Below are 18,225 nucleotides of genomic sequence, written 5' to 3' on the forward strand. Positions count from 1 at the left end.
CCCCCTGGCAGGGGGATTTCTCGCCCAAGGCCGAGCGGGTGGTCCAGGCTGTCATGGCCATCTGCAACGCCCTGGCGGCCGTGGAGTCACAGGAGATCACGGCTGCCCTCAACCAGATGCCGCCCTGCCCGTCCCGCATGCAGCCCAAAATCCAAAAGGTGAGACCCGCGGGGTGAGAGGGAGCTCAGGAGCTGCGAGAGGAGGGGGAAAAGAAAAGAAAAAAAAAAAAAAAATCACATCTGGCTGCTCTCCCTCTTTTCCACCACGTGGAAAATCCCTGAATAGCCGGGAGCAGCCTGGAGCTGGCAGCACGGGGTGGTTACGTAAAATCCGCCTTGGCAGAGTCGGGCTGGAGCTCTGGGGTTTCTTGTGGTTTCTTTTTTTTTTATTTTGTGGGTTTTCTTTTTTATTTTTTAGTAGTTTCTCTCTTTTTTTTTTTTTTTTTTTGTGATTTTTTCCCTTTTTTTCTGTGGATTTTTTTTCTTTTTTTTATTTCCCCCTTTCCCTCCACAGGATCCAACTGTTCTGGCCAAGAGGGAAAATCGAGGTATTTCTTCTCTTCTCCTGCTGCTCTTTCTGGGCTCAAGTTCGCGGTGCTTTTTCATCTCCAAACTCCTCCTCCCATTCTCGAGGCCAAAAAACGGGTTGGAAACCGGTCTGGTTAAACAAAAACCAAAAAAAAATAGAAAAAAAAGGAGGATTTTGGGGGGTGTTGTTGCTCCTTGTGAACTCCAGAGGGGAAACCTGGAATTCCCCTCACCCCAAATGGGAAGTTGGGAATTTTCCCTGTCATTAATTCATCCCTGGGTGGGGGGGAAGCAGCACAGGGGGGCCCAAATCCGGATTTGAGGGATTGATCCTTGAGGGATCGATGGATTCCTGAGGGATTGATGGATCCCTGTCCTTGTTTTCCTGAGGGATTCATGGATTCCTAAGGGATTGATGGATCTGTGAGGGGTTGACGGATCCCTGCGCCATTTCCTTGTGGGATTGATGAATCGCTGAGGGATCAGTGGATCCGTGAGGGATTCATGGATCCATGAAGGATTGATGGATCCATGAGGGACTGACAGATCCCTGCCCCCATTTCCCTTAGGGATTCATGGATTCCTAAGGGATTGATGGATCCTTGAGGGATTGACGGATCCCTGAGGGACTGATGGATCCATGCCCCCATTTCCCTGAGATTTGATGGATCCTTGAGGGATCAATGGATCCATGAGGGATCAGTGGATCCCTGAGGAACTGACAGATCCCTGCCCCATTTCCCTGAGGGACTGACAGACCCCTGCCCCATTTCCCTGAGGGATCGATGGATCCCTGAGGGATCGATGGATCCCTGAGGGACTGACAGATCCCTGCCCTGGATCCCTGAGGGATTGACGGATCCCTGAGGGACTGACAGACCCCTGCCCCATTTCCCTGAGGGACTGACGGATCCCTGCTCCAAATCCCTGAAGGATCGATGGATCCCTGAGGGATCTATGGATCCCTGAGGGACTGACAGACCCCTGCCCATTTCCCTGAGGGACTGATGGACCCCTGCCCCATTTTCCTGAGGGATTGACAGATCCTTCAGGGATTGATGGATCCACAAGGGATTGATGGATCCCTGAGGGACTGACGGATCCCTGCCCCAGATCCCTGAAGGATCGACGGATCCCTGAGGGGCCGATGGATCCACAAGGGATTGATGGATCCCTGAGGGATCTACGGATCCCTGCGGGACTGACAGATCCCTGCCCTGGATCCCTGAGGGATTAACGGATCCCTGAGGGACTGACAGACCCCTGCCCCATTTCCCTGAGGGACTGACAGACCCCTGCCCCATTTCCCTGAGGGACTGATGGACCCCTGCCCCATTTTCCTTAGGGATTGACAGATCCTTCAGGGATTGATGGATCCACGAGGGATCAATGGATCCCTGAGGGATCAGTGGATCCCTGAGCGACTGACAGATCCCCCCGGTGTCCCCCCCGGCAGAGCGGATCGTGGAGAGCCTCACGGCCGCCATCCTCAACCTGGTGGAGCTCTACTGCAGCACCTTCAACGCCGATTTCCAGCCGGCGGCGGCCGGGAGCCGGCGCCTGGGCGCGGCGCAGGAGGCGCGGCTGCTGCCCTGCCCGCTGGCCTTCACCGTCTACGCCACCCACCGCATCCCCATCACCTGGGCCGCCAGGTGAGCGCCCCCCGGGGCTGCGGGGGTCCCAGGAATTCCCGGGAATGTCGGGGATTGGGGGGAGGCACAGCCGGAGGGGTTGGAGGGAGAGGGAAATGGGAATGGTGAGAGTGGAGGGTGTGGGGGTGGTGGGGTGTCCTGAGAGGGGTGGAATTGGCAGGGCCAGCGCCTGGGATGGCCCAAAGTCCTGCCATGGGAATGGGGATGCTGGGACACCCCAAAATCCCAGGACAGGGCTGGGGGTGGTGGCACCGGACACCCCAAAATCCCACCGTGTGTCTGAGACCCCCCAAAATCCCACTGTGTTCTTAGGAATGCTGGCACTGGGACACCCCAAAATCCCACTGTGTGTCCAAGACCCACCAAAATCCCACCTTGTGTCTGGGACACCCCCAAATCCCACTGTGTTCTTGGGAATGGTGGCACTGGGACACCCCAAAATCCCAGCACATTCCTGAGAATACTGGACACCCCAAAACCTGTTCTGTTCATGGGAACGCTGGCACTGGGTCACCCCAAAATCCCAGCCTGTTCCTGGGAATCCTGGCATTGGGACACCCCAAAATCCCACTGTGTGTCCGAGGCTCCCGAAAATCCCAGCCTGTTCCTGGGAACACTGGCACTGGGACACCCCAAAATCCTGCTGTGTGTCTGGGACACCCCAAGATCCCAACACATTGCTGGGAATAGTGGACACCCCAAACTCCAGCACATCCCTGGGAATACTGGCACTGGGACATCCCCAAAATCCCAGCACATTCCTGGGAATGGTGGTACTGGGACATCCCCAAAATCCCAGCACATTCCTGGGAATGGTGGTACTGGGACACCCCAAAATCCCAGCACATTCCTGGAATACTGGCACTGGGACATCCCCAAAATCCCAGCACATTCCTGGGAATAGTGGACACCCAAAACCCCAGCACATTCCTGGGAATGCTGGCATTGGGACACCCCAAAACCCCAGCACATTCCCGGGAACGCTGGCACTGCCGGGCAGGGCGGGATGTCACCGCAGCTCGGGATGTCACCGCAGCTCGGGATGTCACCGCAGCTCAGCCCGGGCCGGCTCATCCCGAGGCCACCGCGCCACCCGGGGGAGGTGACAGATGGCCCCACGCGACAGCGGCCCCGCGACAGCGGCGTGGCCCCTTTGTCCCGCTCCTCGGTGCCCGTGCCCGGCTCGGGAGGGGACCGGGAGGGGACCGGGGGGTGGCGACAGCGGCGCCGGCAGAGCCGCCCCGCCGGGGACCCCTCGCCTTTGTCCTTGTCCTTAATGTATTCCCCTTGGTGAGTGGCTGCGAACAAAGCGGCGAGCCTGGGAAATGCCGCCAGCCCCTGACCCCCGCGCCCCGCAGCCCTGCCCGGATTGTCGCAGCCCTGCCCGGATTGTCGCAGCCCTGCCCCGATTGTCGCTCGGCACCTGCCGCACGGCAGGGCCCCCCCGTGTGCCGGAATGCGCCGTGCCATATGGCGTGGGGACATCGGGGAGGGGGGGTGGCCCCGTTCTGTGCCCTTTTCCCATCCTCGAGGAGGGATCTGGGGGCTCCAAAGGCCCTGGAAAAGCCCCCTCACCCCTTTCCCATCCTCAGCAAAGGATTTGGGGGCTCCAAATGCTCCGGTAAAGCCTCACCCCTTTTTCATCCTCAGCAAAGGATTTGGGGGCTCCAAATGCTCTGGTAAAGCCCCCCCCTCCAACCCTTTCCCATCCTTGGGGAAGGATTTAGGGGTTCTGGGGGCCCTGATAAAGCCTCCTCACCCTTTTCTCATCCTCGGGGAAGGATTTAGGGGCTCCAGTGGCCCAAATAAGGGGGCTCCAGTGGCCCTGGGAGAGGATTTAGGGGTTCTGGTGTTTCTGGTAAAGCTTCACTCCTTTCCCATCCTTGGGGAAGCATTTAGGGGTTCTGGGGGCCCTGACAAAGCCCTCTCACCCCTTTCCCATCCTCGGGAAAGGATTTGGGGGCTCCAAAGGCCCTGGTAAAGCCCCCTGCCCCAACCCTTTCCCATCCTTGGGGAAGGATTTAGGGGTTCTGGGGGCCCAGACAAAGTCCCCTCACCCCTTTCCCATCCTTGGGACACGATTTAGGGGCTCCAATGGCCCAGGTTAAACCCCTTTGGAACAGGATTTAGGGGGTCCAATGGCCCAGGTAAAGCCCCCTCACCCCTTTCCCGTCCTTGGGGAAGGATTTAGGGGCTCCAGTGGCCCAAATAAGGGGGCTCCAGTGGCCCTGGGAGAGGATTTAGGGGTTCTGGTGGCCCTGGTAAAACCTCACCCCTTTCCCAATCTTGGGAATCTATTTAGGGGCTCCAAAGGCCCTGGAAAAGCCCCCTCACCCCTTTCCCATCCTCGGGGCAGGATTTAGGGGCTCCAGGGGCCCCACCCGGCTCATTTGGAGTTTTTCCCCGCAGTTATGAAGATTTCTACCTCTCGTGCTCCCTCAGCCACGGCGGGAAGGAGCTGTGCAGCCCCCTGCTCACCAGGAAGGCCCCCGTGCACAAATACCTCTTCCACCTCATCATCTGGGACCAGCAGTAAGGCCAGGGCTGGGCACGGCGCCTTCATCATCCTCATCATCCTCCTCCCCTGCTCCTCTCTGCCTTCATCATCCTCCCCTGCTCCTCTCTGCCTTCTTCATCCTCACCATCTTCCTCCCCCGCTCCTCTCTGCCTTCATCATCCTCATCCTCCTCCTCCCCTGCTCCTCTCTGCCTTCATCATCCTCACCATCCTCCTCCCCTGCTCCTTTCTCCTTCATCATCCTCTCCTGCTCCTCTCTGCCTTCATCATCCTCACCATCCTCCTCCCCTGCTCCTTTCTGCCTTCATCATCCTCATTATCTTCCTCCCCTGCTCCTGTCTGCCTTCATCATCCTCCCCTGCTCCTCTCTGCCTTCATCATCCTCCCCTGCTCCTCTCTGCCTTCATCATCCTCCCCTGCTCCTCTCTGCCTTCATCCTCCTCCCCTGCTCCTCTCTGCCTTCATCATCCTCATCATCCTCCCCTGCTCCTCTCTGCCTTCATCATCCTCATCTTCCTCCCCTGCTCCTCTCTGCCTTCATCATCCTCATCCTCCTCCTCCCCTGCTCCTCTCTGCCTTCATCATCCTCACCATCTTCCTCCCCTGCTCCTTTCTCTTTCATCCTCCTCCCCTGCTCCTCTCTGCCTTCATCATCCTCCCCTGCTCCTCTCTGCCTTCATCATCATCGCCATCCTCCTCCCCGCTCCTCTCTGCCTTCATCATCCTCATTATCTTCCTCCCCTGCTCCTCTCTGCCGTCATCATCCTCACCATCCTCCTCCCCTGCTCCTCTCCGTGCTGTTTTTTTTGGTTTTTATTTTTCTGCTGTTGGAAGTTTTTGTGTCACTCCCCGGGAATAGCAACCCCCGCCCCGGGAAAGGGGATCCGCTCCCAAAAATATCCCCGGGAGGCCTCGCCCCTCCTGGCATCCCCCGGGCCGGGATAATTTTAGACGGCGCCGCTGTCCCCAAGGACAGGGGCGCGGCGGGGACGGCGGCGAGCGCGGCGGTGGTGGGGCTCCGTCCCCTCCGTCCCCTCCGTCCCCTCCGTCCCCCCCGCTGCCAGCCCGGGCCCCCCGGGAGCGGCCGAGAGGATTCCCAGCCCCGGGGACCCCCGCGGGGCAAGGTCAGTGCCCGGCGGGGCTCTGCGGGGAGGGCGCTGTCCCCGCGGTCACCTTCAGGGGACACCGAGCGCAGCCGGGCTGGCCGGAGCTGCCACAGCACCGGCTGGCTGTGCCCAAACCCGCGGGGTGGCCGGGACTCCCGGGGGCTTCCAGGGACTTCAGGGACTCCCGGGGGCTTCCAGGGACTCACAGGGGCTTACAGGGATTCCAGGGACTTCCAGCGACTCCAGGGACTTCCAGGGACTCACAAGGGCTTCCAGGGACTCACAGGGACTCATAGGGGCTTCCAGGGACTCCAGGGGCTTCCAGGGACTCCAGGGGCTTCCAGGGACTTCCAGCGACTCCAGGGACTACCAGGGACTCCAGGGGCTTCCAGGGACTTCCAGCGACTCCAGGGACTTCAGGGACTCACAAGGGCTTCCAGGGACTCACAGGGACTCATAGGGGCTTCCAGGGACTCCAGGGGCTTCCAGGGACTTCCAGCGACTCCAGGGACTCACAGGGGCTTCCAGGGACTACCAGGGACTCACAGGGGCTTCCAGGGACTCACAGGGGCTCCAGGGACTCCAGGGACTCACAGGAACTTCCAGGGAATTCCAGGGACTTCCAGCGACTCCAGGGACTTCAGGGATTTCCAGGGATTTCCAGGGACTTCAGGGACTTCCAGGGACTCCAGGGAATTCCAGGGACTCCCAGGGACTCACAGGGGCTTCCAGGCACTCCAGGGACTCACAGGGACTTCAGGGACTTCCAGGGACTTCCAGGACAGCCCAGTGCCAGCAGCAAAGGCGGCTGTAGGGCCGGGTTCTCCTGGGGCATCCCAAGGAGGGGACTGGGAGAGCTCATCCCTGGCACCCTGAGCTCATCCCTGGCACCCCCAGCCCATCCCTGGCACCCCCAGCCCCTCCCTGGCACCCCGAGCCCCTCCCTGACACCCCCAGCCCCTCCCTGGCACCCCAGCCCATCCCCAGCACCCCAGTCCCATCCCTGGCACTGTAACCCCATCCCTGGCAGCCCCAGCCCCTCCCTGGCACCCCGAGCCCCTCCCTGGCACCCTAACCCCACCCCTGGCACTGTAACCCCATCCCTGGCACCCCGAGCCCCTCCCTGGCACCCTGAGCCCCTCCCCAGCACCCTAACCCCACCCCTGGCACCCCGAGCCCCTCCCTGGCACCCTCAGCCCACCCCGGCCTCTCTCCCGCAGGATCTGCTTCCCGGTGCAGGTGAACCGGCTGCCGCGGGAGACGCTGCTCAGTGTCACGCTGTTCGCCGTGCCCGTGCCACCCCCGGGCGGCTCCTCCGACGCCGGCCGGCAGCGCCGCGTCCCCGAGGCGCTGGGCTGGGTCACCACCCCCCTCTTCAACTTCAGACAGTACGTGGGGTGTGCCAGCGCCCCGGGCACGGCACGGGCTGGGCTGGCATCCCTGGGGGCACAGGAGGGTCCCCAGGGCCAGGGGGTCCCCAGGACCTTGGGGATGGCGAGGGGTTGGGTGGCATCCCTGGGGGGCACAGGAGGGTCCCCAGGGCCATGGGGTCCCCAGAATCGTGGGCACGGTGAGGGGTTGGGTGGCATCCCTGGGGGGCACAGGAGGGTCCCCAGAAACTCGGGGTCCCCAGAATCTTGGGCACGGTGAGGGGCTAGGGTGGCATCTCTGGGGGCGCTGGAGGGTCTCCAGGACCTTGGGCACAGCGAGGGGCTGGGCTGGCATCCCTGGGGGCACAGGAGGGTCCCCAGGGCCATGGGGTCCCCAGCGCCCCGGGCATGGCAGGGGCTGGGCTGGCATCCCTGGGGGGCACAGGAGGGTCCCCAGGACCTTGGGGATGGCGAGGGGCTGGGCTGGCATCCCTGGGGGGCACAGGAGGGTCCCCAGGGCCATGGGGTCCCCAGAATCGTGGGCACAGCGAGGGGCTGGGCTGGCATCCCTGGGGGCGCAGGAGGGTCCCCAGGGCCATGGGGTCCCCAGAATCGTGGGCACGGTGAGGGGTTGGGTGGCATCCCTGGGGGGCACAGGAGGGTCCCCAGAAACTCGAGGTCCCCACAACATCAGGGTCTCCAGAACCTCAGGGTCCCCAGTGCCATGGGGTCCTCAGAACCTTGGTGTCCTCAGAACTCTGGGGTCCCCAGAACCTCAGCGTCCCCAGTGCCACAGGGTCTCCAGCAGCCTGGGGACAGCAAGAGGCTGGGCTGGCATCCCTGGTGGGGGGAAAAGACCCCAAAACCTCAGAGTCCCCAATGCTGTGGGGACCCCAGCACCCCAGGGGTGGGCTGGGCTGACATCCTTGGGGGGCACAGGAGGGTCCCCAGCATCTTGGGGTCCCCAGAACCTTGGGGTCCCCAATGCCATGGGGTTCCCAGGACTTTGGTGTCCCCAGTGCCATGGTGTCCCCAGCACCTAGGGCATGGCAAGGGGCTGGGCTGGGATCCCTGGGGGTCACAGGAGGGTCCCCAGAAACTTGGGGTCCCCAGAACCTCGGTGTCCCCAGTGCCATGGGGTCCCCAGCACCCTGGGGACAGTGAGGGGCTGGGCTGGGATCCCTGGGGGGCACAGGAGGGTCCCCAGCACCTTGGGGTCCCCAGAACCTCAGTGTCCCCAGTGCCATGGCACCCCCAGCGCCTCAGCTCAGCACCAGCAGCGGTGCCACCCTCGTGCCCCGCGCAGTGTCCCCCCGGTGCCACCCTGTGTCCCCGCAGGGTGCTGACCTGCGGCCGGAAGCTCCTGGGCTTGTGGCCGGCCACTCAGGACAACTCCAGGGCCAGGTCGAGCGCCCCCAACTTCAACCAGCCCGACAGCGTCATCCTGCAGGTGGGTCCTGGCACTCCGGGGGGCTCAGATCCCCCTCCCCAGCCCCCCGTGGGGAGGAGCTGCCCTCACCCTGTGCCCCCTGCCCAGATCGACTTCCCCACCTCGGCCTTCGAGGTGAAGTTCACCAGCCCGCCCGCGGCCGAGCTCAGCCCCAGGTACGACTTTGACAGCCTGGAGGAGGAGGACCAGCACCAGCTGCGGGAGGCCATGCAGAAAAAATCGCTCTACTGGTAAATAAAAAATCAATTTATTGCTAAATAAACCCCCGGCGTGGCGCTGCCCTGCTGGGGGACACCGGTGATGCCCTCAGTGCTACCCACAAGGGGTGTCCGGTCCTCCCTGCGGGGCTGGGATCAGCTGGAGGGTCCTGGAGCTCCGTGGCTCTCCCGTGCCCTGCCCTCCCTGCTGTCCCTGTCCTGGGGACAGCTGGCCGGTCCCTCGGGCAGCCTGGCACGGCCCGAGGTGTCCGGAGGGATCGGGTGTCAGCAGCTGCGGGGGGTGCTCAGCCAGCGGGGCTGGCCCGGGGGTCCCTGGGCAGGGGGACAGCCAGGGACAGCTCAGACACCTGGGCACGGGGCCTCGGGTCCTGGCTGGCCCTCAGCAAGGTCCTGGCTTTCTTCAACAAGGTCCTGCTGTCCCTCAGTAAGGTCCTGGCTGTCCCTCAGTAAGGTCCTGTTGTCCCTCAGCCCCTCTGTTCCAGGGGTAGGGTCATGCAGGGATGCAGGGAAGGCTCGAGGGATTTATTTGGGTTCCAACAAATGATGGGGGCAGAGGGGACACACGCCCAGGTCCTGCCAGCCCCGCTCTATTCGTGTGTTTTGGGGTCACAGGGATGTCACCTCCCTGACCTCCAACATATTTTGGGGTCACAGCAATGCCACCTCCCCAACCTTTCAGCCCCATCCCATCCCTGTGTTTTGGGGACACAGGGATGCCACCTCCCTCATCTCCAATGTGTTTTGGGGACACAGGGATGTCACCTCCCCAGCTTTCCAGCCCCATCCCATCCATGTATTCTGGGGGCATAGGGATGCCACCTCCCTGAGCTCCCATGTCTTTTGGGGACACAGGAATGTCACTTCCCAACCTTTCAGCCCCATCCATGTATTTTGGGGTCACAGCAATGTCACCTCCCAGCTTTCCAGCCCCATCCCATCCATGTGTTTTGGGGACATAGGGATGCCACCTCCCTGACCTCCAATGTGGTTTGGGGTCACAGGGATGTCACCTCCCTGACCTCCCATGTCATTTGGGGACACAGGGACGCCACCCCAGCCCCACCACGCCCTCCCTGACGCTGTCCCCGTGTCCCCATGTCCCTGTGTCCCCGTGTCTCCGTGTCCCTGTGTCCCCGTGTCCCCGCAGGCTGACGGACGCAGACCGCCAGCGGCTCTGGGAGAAGCGGTGCCACTGCCACGCGTCCCCTGGCGCCCTGCCCATGCTGCTGGCCAGTGCCCCCAGCTGGGACTGGGCCTGCCTGCCCGACATCTACGCCCTGCTGGGCCAGTGGACCTCCATGAGCCACCAGGACGCGCTGGGGCTGCTGCACGCCACGTAAGCCACCCCCCGAGGGGACGCCCCGCGCCGCGTGTGACGCCGTCACCCCACGGAGCGTGTCCTCGGCCGCAGGTTCCCCGACCAGGAGGTGAGGAGGACGGCCGTGCAGTGGATCGACTCCATCTCGGACGCGGAGCTGCTGGATTACCTGCCCCAGCTGGTCCAGGTGCGTGGTGGTGGCGGTGGGACGTGGCACGGGGCGCCCGGCGGTGCCACCGCGCCGCGGTGACGCTGTCCCCTGACAGGCCCTCAAGTACGAGTGCTACCTGGACAGTCCCCTGGTGCGCTTCCTCATGAAGAGAGCCATCTGCGACCTCAAGATCACTCACTACTTCTTCTGGTGGGTTTGGGGGGGCTGGGGGAGAGGCAGGGGCACCCTGAGGCTGGTCTGACCTCACCTTGTGTCCCCAAGCCTGGCCTGACCCTGTGTGTCCCCAAGCTAAGGAACACCCTGAGGCTGGCCTGACTCTGTGTGTCCCCAAGCCAGCGGTGTCCCCAAGCCTGTCCTGACCCCATGTGTCCCCAAGCCTGTCCTGACTCCACGTGTCCCCAAGCTGGGTGTGACCCGGATGCTGGCCTGACCCCACGTGTCCCCAAGCCAGCAGTGTCCCCAAGCCTGGCCTGCCCTGCCTGTCCCCAAACCAGGGGTCACTCTGATGCTGGCCTGCCCTGCATGTCCCCAAGCCAGCGGTGTCCCCAGGCCTGCCCTGACCCCACATGTCCCCAAACCAGGGGTCACTCTGATGCTGGTCTGACCCCATGTGTCCCCAAGCCAGCAGTGTCCCCAAGCCTGGCCTGACCCCCCATGTCCCCAAGCTGGGTGTGACTCTGATGCTGGCCTGACCCCGAGTGTCCCCAGGCCTGCCCTGACCCCGCGTGTCTGCAAGCCAGCGGTGTCCCCAGGGCTGGCCTGACCCCACATGTCCCCAGACCAGGGGTCACTCTGATGCTGGCCTGGCCTGCATGTCCCCAAGCCAGCAGTGTCCCCAGGCCTGCCCTGACCCCGCGTGTCCCCGCAGGCTGCTCAAGGACGGCCTCAAGGACTCGCAGTTCAGCATCCGGTACCAGTACCTGCTGGCGGCGCTGCTGTGCTGCTGCGGGAAGGGGCTGCGCGAGGAGTTCGACCGGCAGTGCCTGCTGGTCAGCACGCTGGCCAGGCTGGCGCAGCAGGTCCGCGACGCCGCCCCATCCGCCCGCCAGGTGGGGGTTGGGGTGCAGGAGGGGTTCAGGGGGGTGGGTGACAGCCCCCTGTCCGCCTGCCAGGTGGGAGTTGGGGTGCAGGAGGGGTGTGGGGTGGGTGACAGTCCCCTGTCCGCCCGCCAGGTGGGAGTTGGGGTGCAGGAGGGGTGTGGGGTGGGTGACAGCTCCCTGTCTGCCCGCCAGGTGGGAGTTGGGGTGCAGGAGGGGTGTGGGGTGGGTGACAGCCCCCTGTCCGCCCGCCAGGTGGGAGCTGGAGTGCAGGAGGGGTGTGGGGGGTGGGTGACAGCCCCCTGTCCCACACTCAGCTCTGCTGTCCCGTGCCCGCCTTGTTCTGTCACATCCCACCCGATCCCGCGTCCACGCTGGGGTTTTGGCCGCTGTGTTCCGTGCCTGCTCCATGCCGAGCCCTTCCCATGCCTGCCCCTCTCTATCCCATCTCTGTTCCCGTGGTCACCCTGTTCCTTGTCCATCCCACCTCATTCCATTCCATTCCATTCCATTCCATTCCATTCCATTCCATTCCATTCCATTCCATTCCATTCCATTCCATTCCATTCCATTCCATTCCATTCCATTCCATTCCATTCCCATGGATCTCATTCCCATGGATCCCACCCCCATTCCCATGGATTCCATTCCCATGGATCCCATTCCCATGGATCCCATTCCCATGGATCCCATCCCCATTCCCATGGATCCCATTGCCATAGATCCCACCCCCATTGCCATGGATCCCACCCCCATTCCCATGGATCCCATTCCCATGGATCCCATTCCCATGGATCCCCTCCCCATTCCCATGGATCCCCTCCCCATTCCCATGGATCCCCTCCTCATTCCCATGGATCCCATCCCCATTCCCATGGATCCCATTCCCACGGATCCCGTTCCCCCCTCAGGGCATCCTGCGCGAGGGCCTGGAAGACGTGGCGCAGTTCTTCAAGGCCCACGGCTCGTGCCGGCTGCCGCTCAGCCCCAGCCTGCTGGTCAAGGGCATCGTGCCGCGGGTGAGTGCCGGGCCCGGGGGGCTCGGGGGGCCTGGGGGGCTCGGGGGGCCTGGGGGGCTCGGGGGGCTCCCCTGCCCGCTCCCCGGTCACCCTGACCCGCTGCCCCTCCCTCCTCCCCGTGGCAGGACTGCTCCTACTTCAACTCCAACGCCGTCCCGCTGAAGCTCTCCTTCCAGAACGTGGATCCGCTCGGGGAGAACATCCGCGTCATCTTCAAGGTGAGCCTGGCGCATTTGGAGGTGCACAGATCCCGGCACAGCCCCCCGAGACTGCCCCTGCTCCGGGCTCGGAGGGCTCTGGTGGCTCCTCCCTGGCTCTGATGGCTCTGGTGGCCCTGATGGCTCCTCCCGGGCCCTGATGACTCTGGTGGCTCTGGTGGCTCTGGTGGCCCTGATGGCTCTGGTGGCCCTTATGGCTCTGGTGGCCCCAATGGCTCTCCCCTGGCCCTGGTGGCCCTGATGGCTCTGATGGCTCTGGTGGTTCTGGTGGCCCTGATGGCTCTCCCCTGGCCCTGATGGCTCTGGTTGCTCTGATGGCTCTGGTGGCCCTGATGGCTCTGGTGGCCCCGATGGCTTTGCCCTGGCCCTGATGGCTCTCCCCTGGCCCTGATGGCTTTGGTGACTCTGGTGGCTCTCCCCTGGCCCTGATGGCTCTGGTGGCCCTGATGGCCCTGATGGCTCTGGTGGCCCTGATGGCTCTGGTGGCCCTGATGGCCCTGATGGCTCTGGTGGCCCTGGTGGCCCTGATGGTTCTCCGCTGGCTCTCCCCCGGCAGTGCGGCGATGACCTGCGGCAGGACATGCTGACGCTGCAGATGATCCGCATCATGAACAAGATCTGGGTGCAGGAGGGGCTGGACATGCGCATGGTCATCTTCCGCTGCTTCTCCACCGGCCGCGGCCGAGGTGAGACGGGGTCTGGGCGTCCCCAGGGGTCACCGGGCTCCGGGCGGGGCTGGCGATGGCTCGGGACATCTGATCCCACAGCGGTGACGGGTGGGAGTGGCTGGGTTGGTGACAAAGCGGGTCGGGGTGGTGGTTTTGGGGTCGGAAGGGTCTCACCCCGCTGTCCCACCCGCCAGGCATGGTGGAGATGATCCCCAACGCCGAGACCCTGCGGAAGATCCAGGTGGAGCACGGCGTGACCGGCTCCTTCAAGGACCGGCCGCTGGCGGACTGGCTGCAGAAACACAACCCCAAGGAGGACGAGTACGAGAAGGTGAGGGAGAACCCCTCACCTTCCCCTCGTGTCCCCCACTCCAGCCCCTCGCTCCCCGTCCTTTCTCCTTGTCCTCCCCTCCTTCCTTCCAGGCCGTGGAAAACTTCATCTACTCCTGCGCCGGCTGCTGCGTGGCCACCTACGTGCTGGGCATCTGCGACAGGCACAACGACAACATCATGCTCAAGACCACGGGCCACATGTTCCACATCGATTTCGGCAGGTTCCTGGGCCACGCCCAGATGTTCGGCAACATCAAGAGGTGAGGGAGGCCCCTGGCACCTGCTGTCCTCACCCCTGCGGAGGGGGAAGCTCCCTGTCCTTGTCCCGGTGGTGGGTGACCTCTCCTTCATGTCCTGGTGGTGGGTGACCTCTCCTTTGTGTCCTGGCTGTGGGTGACCTCTCCTTCTCCATGTCCTGGTGATGAGTGACCACTCCCTCTCCATTTCCTGGCTGTGGGTCACCTCTCCCTTTCCCTCTCCATGTCCTGGTGCTGGGTGACCACTCCCTCTCCATGTCCTGGCAGTGGGTCACCTCTTCCTCTCCATGTCCTGGCAGTGTGTGACCTGTCCCTCTCCATGTCCTGGCAGTGTGTGACCTGTCCCTCTCCTCGTCCTGGCATTGTGCCACCTCTCCCTCTCCTCATCCTGGCAGTGGGCCACCTCTCCCTCCCCATGTCCTGGCAGTGTGTCACCTCTCCCTCTCCCCGTCCTGGCATTGTGTCACCTCTCCCTCCCCATGTCCTGGCAGTGTGCCACCTCTCCCTCTCCATGTCCAGGCTCTGGGTGACCTGTCCCTCCCCATGTCCTGGCAGTGTGTCACCTCTCCCTCTCCATGTCCAGGCTCTGGGTGACCTGTCCCTCTCCTCGTCCTGGCAGTGTGTCACCTCTCCCTCTCCCCGTCCTGCCCCCCATCCCTGCTCACTGTGTCCCTCCTGTCCCCGGCGCAGGGACCGGGCGCCCTTCGTCTTCACCTCGGACATGGCGTACGTCATCAACGGCGGGGACAAGCCCTCCAGCCGCTTCCACGACTTCGTGGACCTGTGCTGCCAGGCCTACAACCTGATCCGCAAGCACACCCACCTCTTCCTCAACCTGCTGGGGCTGGTGAGAGCCAGGGGGCCACAAAATCCCCCCTCAGGCAGGGCACCGCGGGTCCCTCTGTCCCCTGTCCTCATGCCTGTCCCCATCCCTGCCAGATGCTCTCCTGTGGCATCCCCGAGCTCTCCGACCTGGAGGACCTCAAGTACGTCTACGACGCGCTGAGGCCGCAGGACTCCGACGCCGATGCCACCACCTACTTCACCAGGTAGGGGACACTGGTGGTGACAGCAGCGGCCGGAGGGTCTCTCAGGTGGTGGCACTGACCATGTGGTGGCCTCCTTGCAGGTTGATCGAGTCCAGCCTGGGCAGCGTGGCCACCAAGCTCAACTTCTTCATCCACAACCTGGCGCAGATGAAGTTTGCGGGCTCGGAGGTGCGGCCCGCGCTGTCCTTCGCCCCGCGCACGCACACCCTCAAAACGTCCGGCCGCATCCGCGACGTCTTCCTGTGCCGCCACGAGAGGGTCTGCAACCCCAGCAAGGGCTACGTGAGTGGGGACAGCTGGGGACGGGCCAGGCTGGGCTCAGGGGACAGCTGGGGACGGGTCTAGCCTGGGCTCAGGGGACAGCTGGGGACAGGTCCAGGCTGGGCTCAGGGGACGGCTGGGGACGGGCACAGGCTGGGCTCAGGGGACGGGCCCAGGCTGGGCTCAGGGGACAGCTGGGGACAGGTCCAGGCTGGGCTCAAGGGATGGCTGGGGACAGGCCCAGGCTGGGCTCAGGGGATGGCTGGGGACAGATCTAGGCTGGGCTCAGGGGCAGCTGGGGACAGGTCCAGGCTGGGCTCAGGGGCAGCTGGGGACGGGCCAGGCTGGGCTCAGGGGACAGCTGGGGACAGGTCTAGGCTGGACTCAGGGGACAGCTGGGGACAGGTCTAGGCTGGGCTCAGGGGACAGCTGGGGACAGGTCTAGGCTGGGCTCAGGTCCCTCCATGTCCCCCACCCCACGTCACACCCCCTCCTCTCCCCAGACCTACGTGGTGAAGGTGCAGCGCGACAGCCCGGGCGATGTGACCTTCGTGCAGCGCACCTTCGAGGAGTTCCAGGAGCTGCACAACAAACTGCGCCTCCTCTTCCCCTCCTCGCTGCTGCCCAGGTACCCCTGAAACCCCTCCAGACCTCCGCGGACCCCCCAAAAAACCCCCCCGGGAGCCCCCCGTGAGCGCCCGTCCCCGCAGCTTCCCCAGCAGGTTCGTGATCGGGCGCTCGCGGGGCGAGGCGGCGGCCGAGCGGCGCAAGGAGGAGCTCAACGGCTACGTGTGGCACCTGATCCACGCCGCGCCCGAGGTGGCAGAGGTGGGGACACGGGGTGGCGGCTGCGGGGAGGTGGGGACAGCGCCAGGGCCGCCAGCGAGGCGGGGAAACGCTTTGGGGGCGATGCAGCTCGTGTGGGGCGTGAGCGCGTGGGGTGGTTTGGAATGGCAGGGGTGTTTGTCACTGCTGTCACCGCTAATGTCACCGCTAATGTCACCTCCTGACCCCGCAGTGTGACCTCGTCTACACCTTCTTCCACCCCCTGCCCCGGGATGAGAAGGCGGCCGGAACCAACCCGACCCCGAAGGCGGCAGGTGGGGCTGGGGTGGTTTCGGGGGGTGAGTTTGGGGGGTGAGTTTGGGGGGTGATTTTGGGGGGTGAGTTTGAGGGGTGAGTTTGAGGGGTGAGTTTGGGGGGATGATTTTGATGGGTGATTTTAGGGGCTGATTTTGAGAGGTGATTTGGGGGGGATGATTTGGGGGGATGATTTAATGGATGATTTTAGGGGAGATGATTTTGGGGACTGATTTTGTGGGATGATTTTGAGGGGTGATTTTGAGGGGTGATTTTGAGGGGATGATTTTGATGGGTGATTTTAGATGGTGATTTTGAGGGTGATTTTGGAGGATGATTTTGGGAGGGTGATTTTGAGGAGTGATTTTAGGGGCTGATTTTGAGGGGTGATTTGGGGGGGATGATTTGGGGGGATGATTTTGAGGGCTGATTTTGGGGGATGATTTTGGGGGGGTGATTTTGGGGACTGATTTTGAGGGCTGATTTTGGGGGATGATTTTGGGTGGTGATTTTGGGGACTGATTTGGTGGTGTGAGTTCAGGGGGATGATTTTAGGGGCTGATTTTGGGGGCTGATTTTAGGGGCTGATTTTGAGGGCTGATTTTGGTGGCTGCTTTTGGGGGGTGACTTTAAGGGGTGACATCAGGGGTCTCCCATCCCTCCCGTCCCCCTCTGCAGACGCCACGTGGGCTCGGTCCCTGGGCAAGGTCGGCGGGGAGGTGAAGCTCTCCATCTCCTACAAGAACAACAAGCTCTTCATCATGGTGATGCACATCCGAGGGCTGGTAGGACCACGGGAGCAGGGCGGGGTGGCTGTCCCCTGTCCCCCTGTCCCCCTGTCCCCTCCCTGGGCTCACGGCGTGTCCCCACCCCGCCCCGCAGCCACCCCTGCAGGATGGCAACGACCCCGACCCCTACGTCAAGACCTACCTGCTGCCAGACCCCCAAAAAACCACCAAGAGGAAAACCAAAGTGGCCCGGAAAACCTGCAACCCCACCTACAACGAGATGGTAAACGGGGCCGGGATGGAGCTGGGGACGGATCTGGGGACGGATTTGGGGATGGATTTGGGAATGGAATTGGAGACGGAATTGGGGACGGATTGGGGACAGATTTGGGGATGGATTTGGAGATGGATTTGGGGATGGATCTGGGGACGGATTTGGGGATGGAATTGGGGACGGATTTGGGGATGGAATTGGGGATGGAATTGGGGACAGATTGGGGACAGATTTGGAGATGGATTTAGGGATGGATTTGGGGACAGATTTGGGGACGGATTTGGGGACGGATTTGGGGATGGAATTGGGGATGGAGTTGGGAATGGATTTGGGGACAGATTTGGGGATGGAGTTGGGGATGGAATTGGGGACGGATTTGGGGATGGAGTTGGGAATGGAATTGGGGATAGAATTGGGGACAGACTTGGGGATGGATTTGGGGACAGATTTGGAGACAGATTTGGGGATGGATTTGGGGACAAATTTGGGGATGGATTTGGAGACAAATTTGGGGATGGATTTGGGAACAAATTTGGGGATGGATTTGGGGACAAATTTGGGGATGGATTTGGGAACAAATTTGGGGATGGATTTGGGGACAGATTTGGGGACGGATTTGGGGTGTCCTCAGCCCACACCTGAGGGTTTGTCCCTGTTCTGTCCCACAGCTGGTGTACGACGGGATCCCCCGGGGGGACCTGGAGCAGCGGGAGCTGCGGCTGAGCGTGCTGAGCGAGGAGGGGTTTTGGGAGAACATCCTGCTGGGGGAGGTGGGGATTCGCCTCCGCGACCTGGACCTGGCCCAGGAGAAGATGGGCTGGTTCGCCCTGGGCTCCCGCGGCCACGGCACCCTCTGAGTGCCCCCCACCCCCGGGACCCCCGGGGGTGTCCCCAAAAGGGCGCTGCCCAGGTGGCTTCTTTTTTAAGTTTACCTTGTGTCAAGGGAGCAACGCGGGGAGGGAGGGGCGCGG

General features: G+C 63.0%; 1 protein-coding gene across 1 annotated transcript in view; it reads left to right on the top strand.

The window, feature by feature from the left end:
• Window positions 1–18,214, top strand: part of LOC134561358 (phosphatidylinositol 4-phosphate 3-kinase C2 domain-containing subunit beta-like) — a 38,483-nt gene extending 20,269 nt beyond the window's left edge. Inside the window, exons 9-33 of the mRNA XM_063418280.1 lie at window positions 12–158; window positions 514–547; window positions 1,984–2,179; window positions 4,589–4,711; window positions 7,023–7,190; window positions 8,511–8,622; window positions 8,710–8,852; window positions 9,988–10,176; window positions 10,252–10,345; window positions 10,425–10,519; window positions 11,199–11,379; window positions 12,279–12,386; window positions 12,512–12,604; window positions 13,161–13,290; window positions 13,467–13,603; window positions 13,696–13,865; window positions 14,553–14,709; window positions 14,802–14,911; window positions 14,992–15,193; window positions 15,676–15,800; window positions 15,883–16,000; window positions 16,191–16,272; window positions 16,931–17,037; window positions 17,135–17,263; window positions 17,923–18,214. Coding sequence (XP_063274350.1) covers window positions 12–158; window positions 514–547; window positions 1,984–2,179; window positions 4,589–4,711; window positions 7,023–7,190; window positions 8,511–8,622; window positions 8,710–8,852; window positions 9,988–10,176; window positions 10,252–10,345; window positions 10,425–10,519; window positions 11,199–11,379; window positions 12,279–12,386; window positions 12,512–12,604; window positions 13,161–13,290; window positions 13,467–13,603; window positions 13,696–13,865; window positions 14,553–14,709; window positions 14,802–14,911; window positions 14,992–15,193; window positions 15,676–15,800; window positions 15,883–16,000; window positions 16,191–16,272; window positions 16,931–17,037; window positions 17,135–17,263; window positions 17,923–18,111 — 3,339 coding nt within the window. The 3' untranslated portion in view covers window positions 18,112–18,214. The remainder of the gene's footprint in view (window positions 1–11; window positions 159–513; window positions 548–1,983; window positions 2,180–4,588; window positions 4,712–7,022; window positions 7,191–8,510; window positions 8,623–8,709; window positions 8,853–9,987; window positions 10,177–10,251; window positions 10,346–10,424; window positions 10,520–11,198; window positions 11,380–12,278; window positions 12,387–12,511; window positions 12,605–13,160; window positions 13,291–13,466; window positions 13,604–13,695; window positions 13,866–14,552; window positions 14,710–14,801; window positions 14,912–14,991; window positions 15,194–15,675; window positions 15,801–15,882; window positions 16,001–16,190; window positions 16,273–16,930; window positions 17,038–17,134; window positions 17,264–17,922) is intronic.
• The last annotated feature ends 11 nt before the right edge of the window (window positions 18,215–18,225 follow it).

Source organism: Prinia subflava, chromosome 23 (assembly GCF_021018805.1).
Source record: "Prinia subflava isolate CZ2003 ecotype Zambia chromosome 23, Cam_Psub_1.2, whole genome shotgun sequence".
Taxonomy (NCBI): domain Eukaryota; kingdom Metazoa; phylum Chordata; class Aves; order Passeriformes; family Cisticolidae; genus Prinia; species Prinia subflava.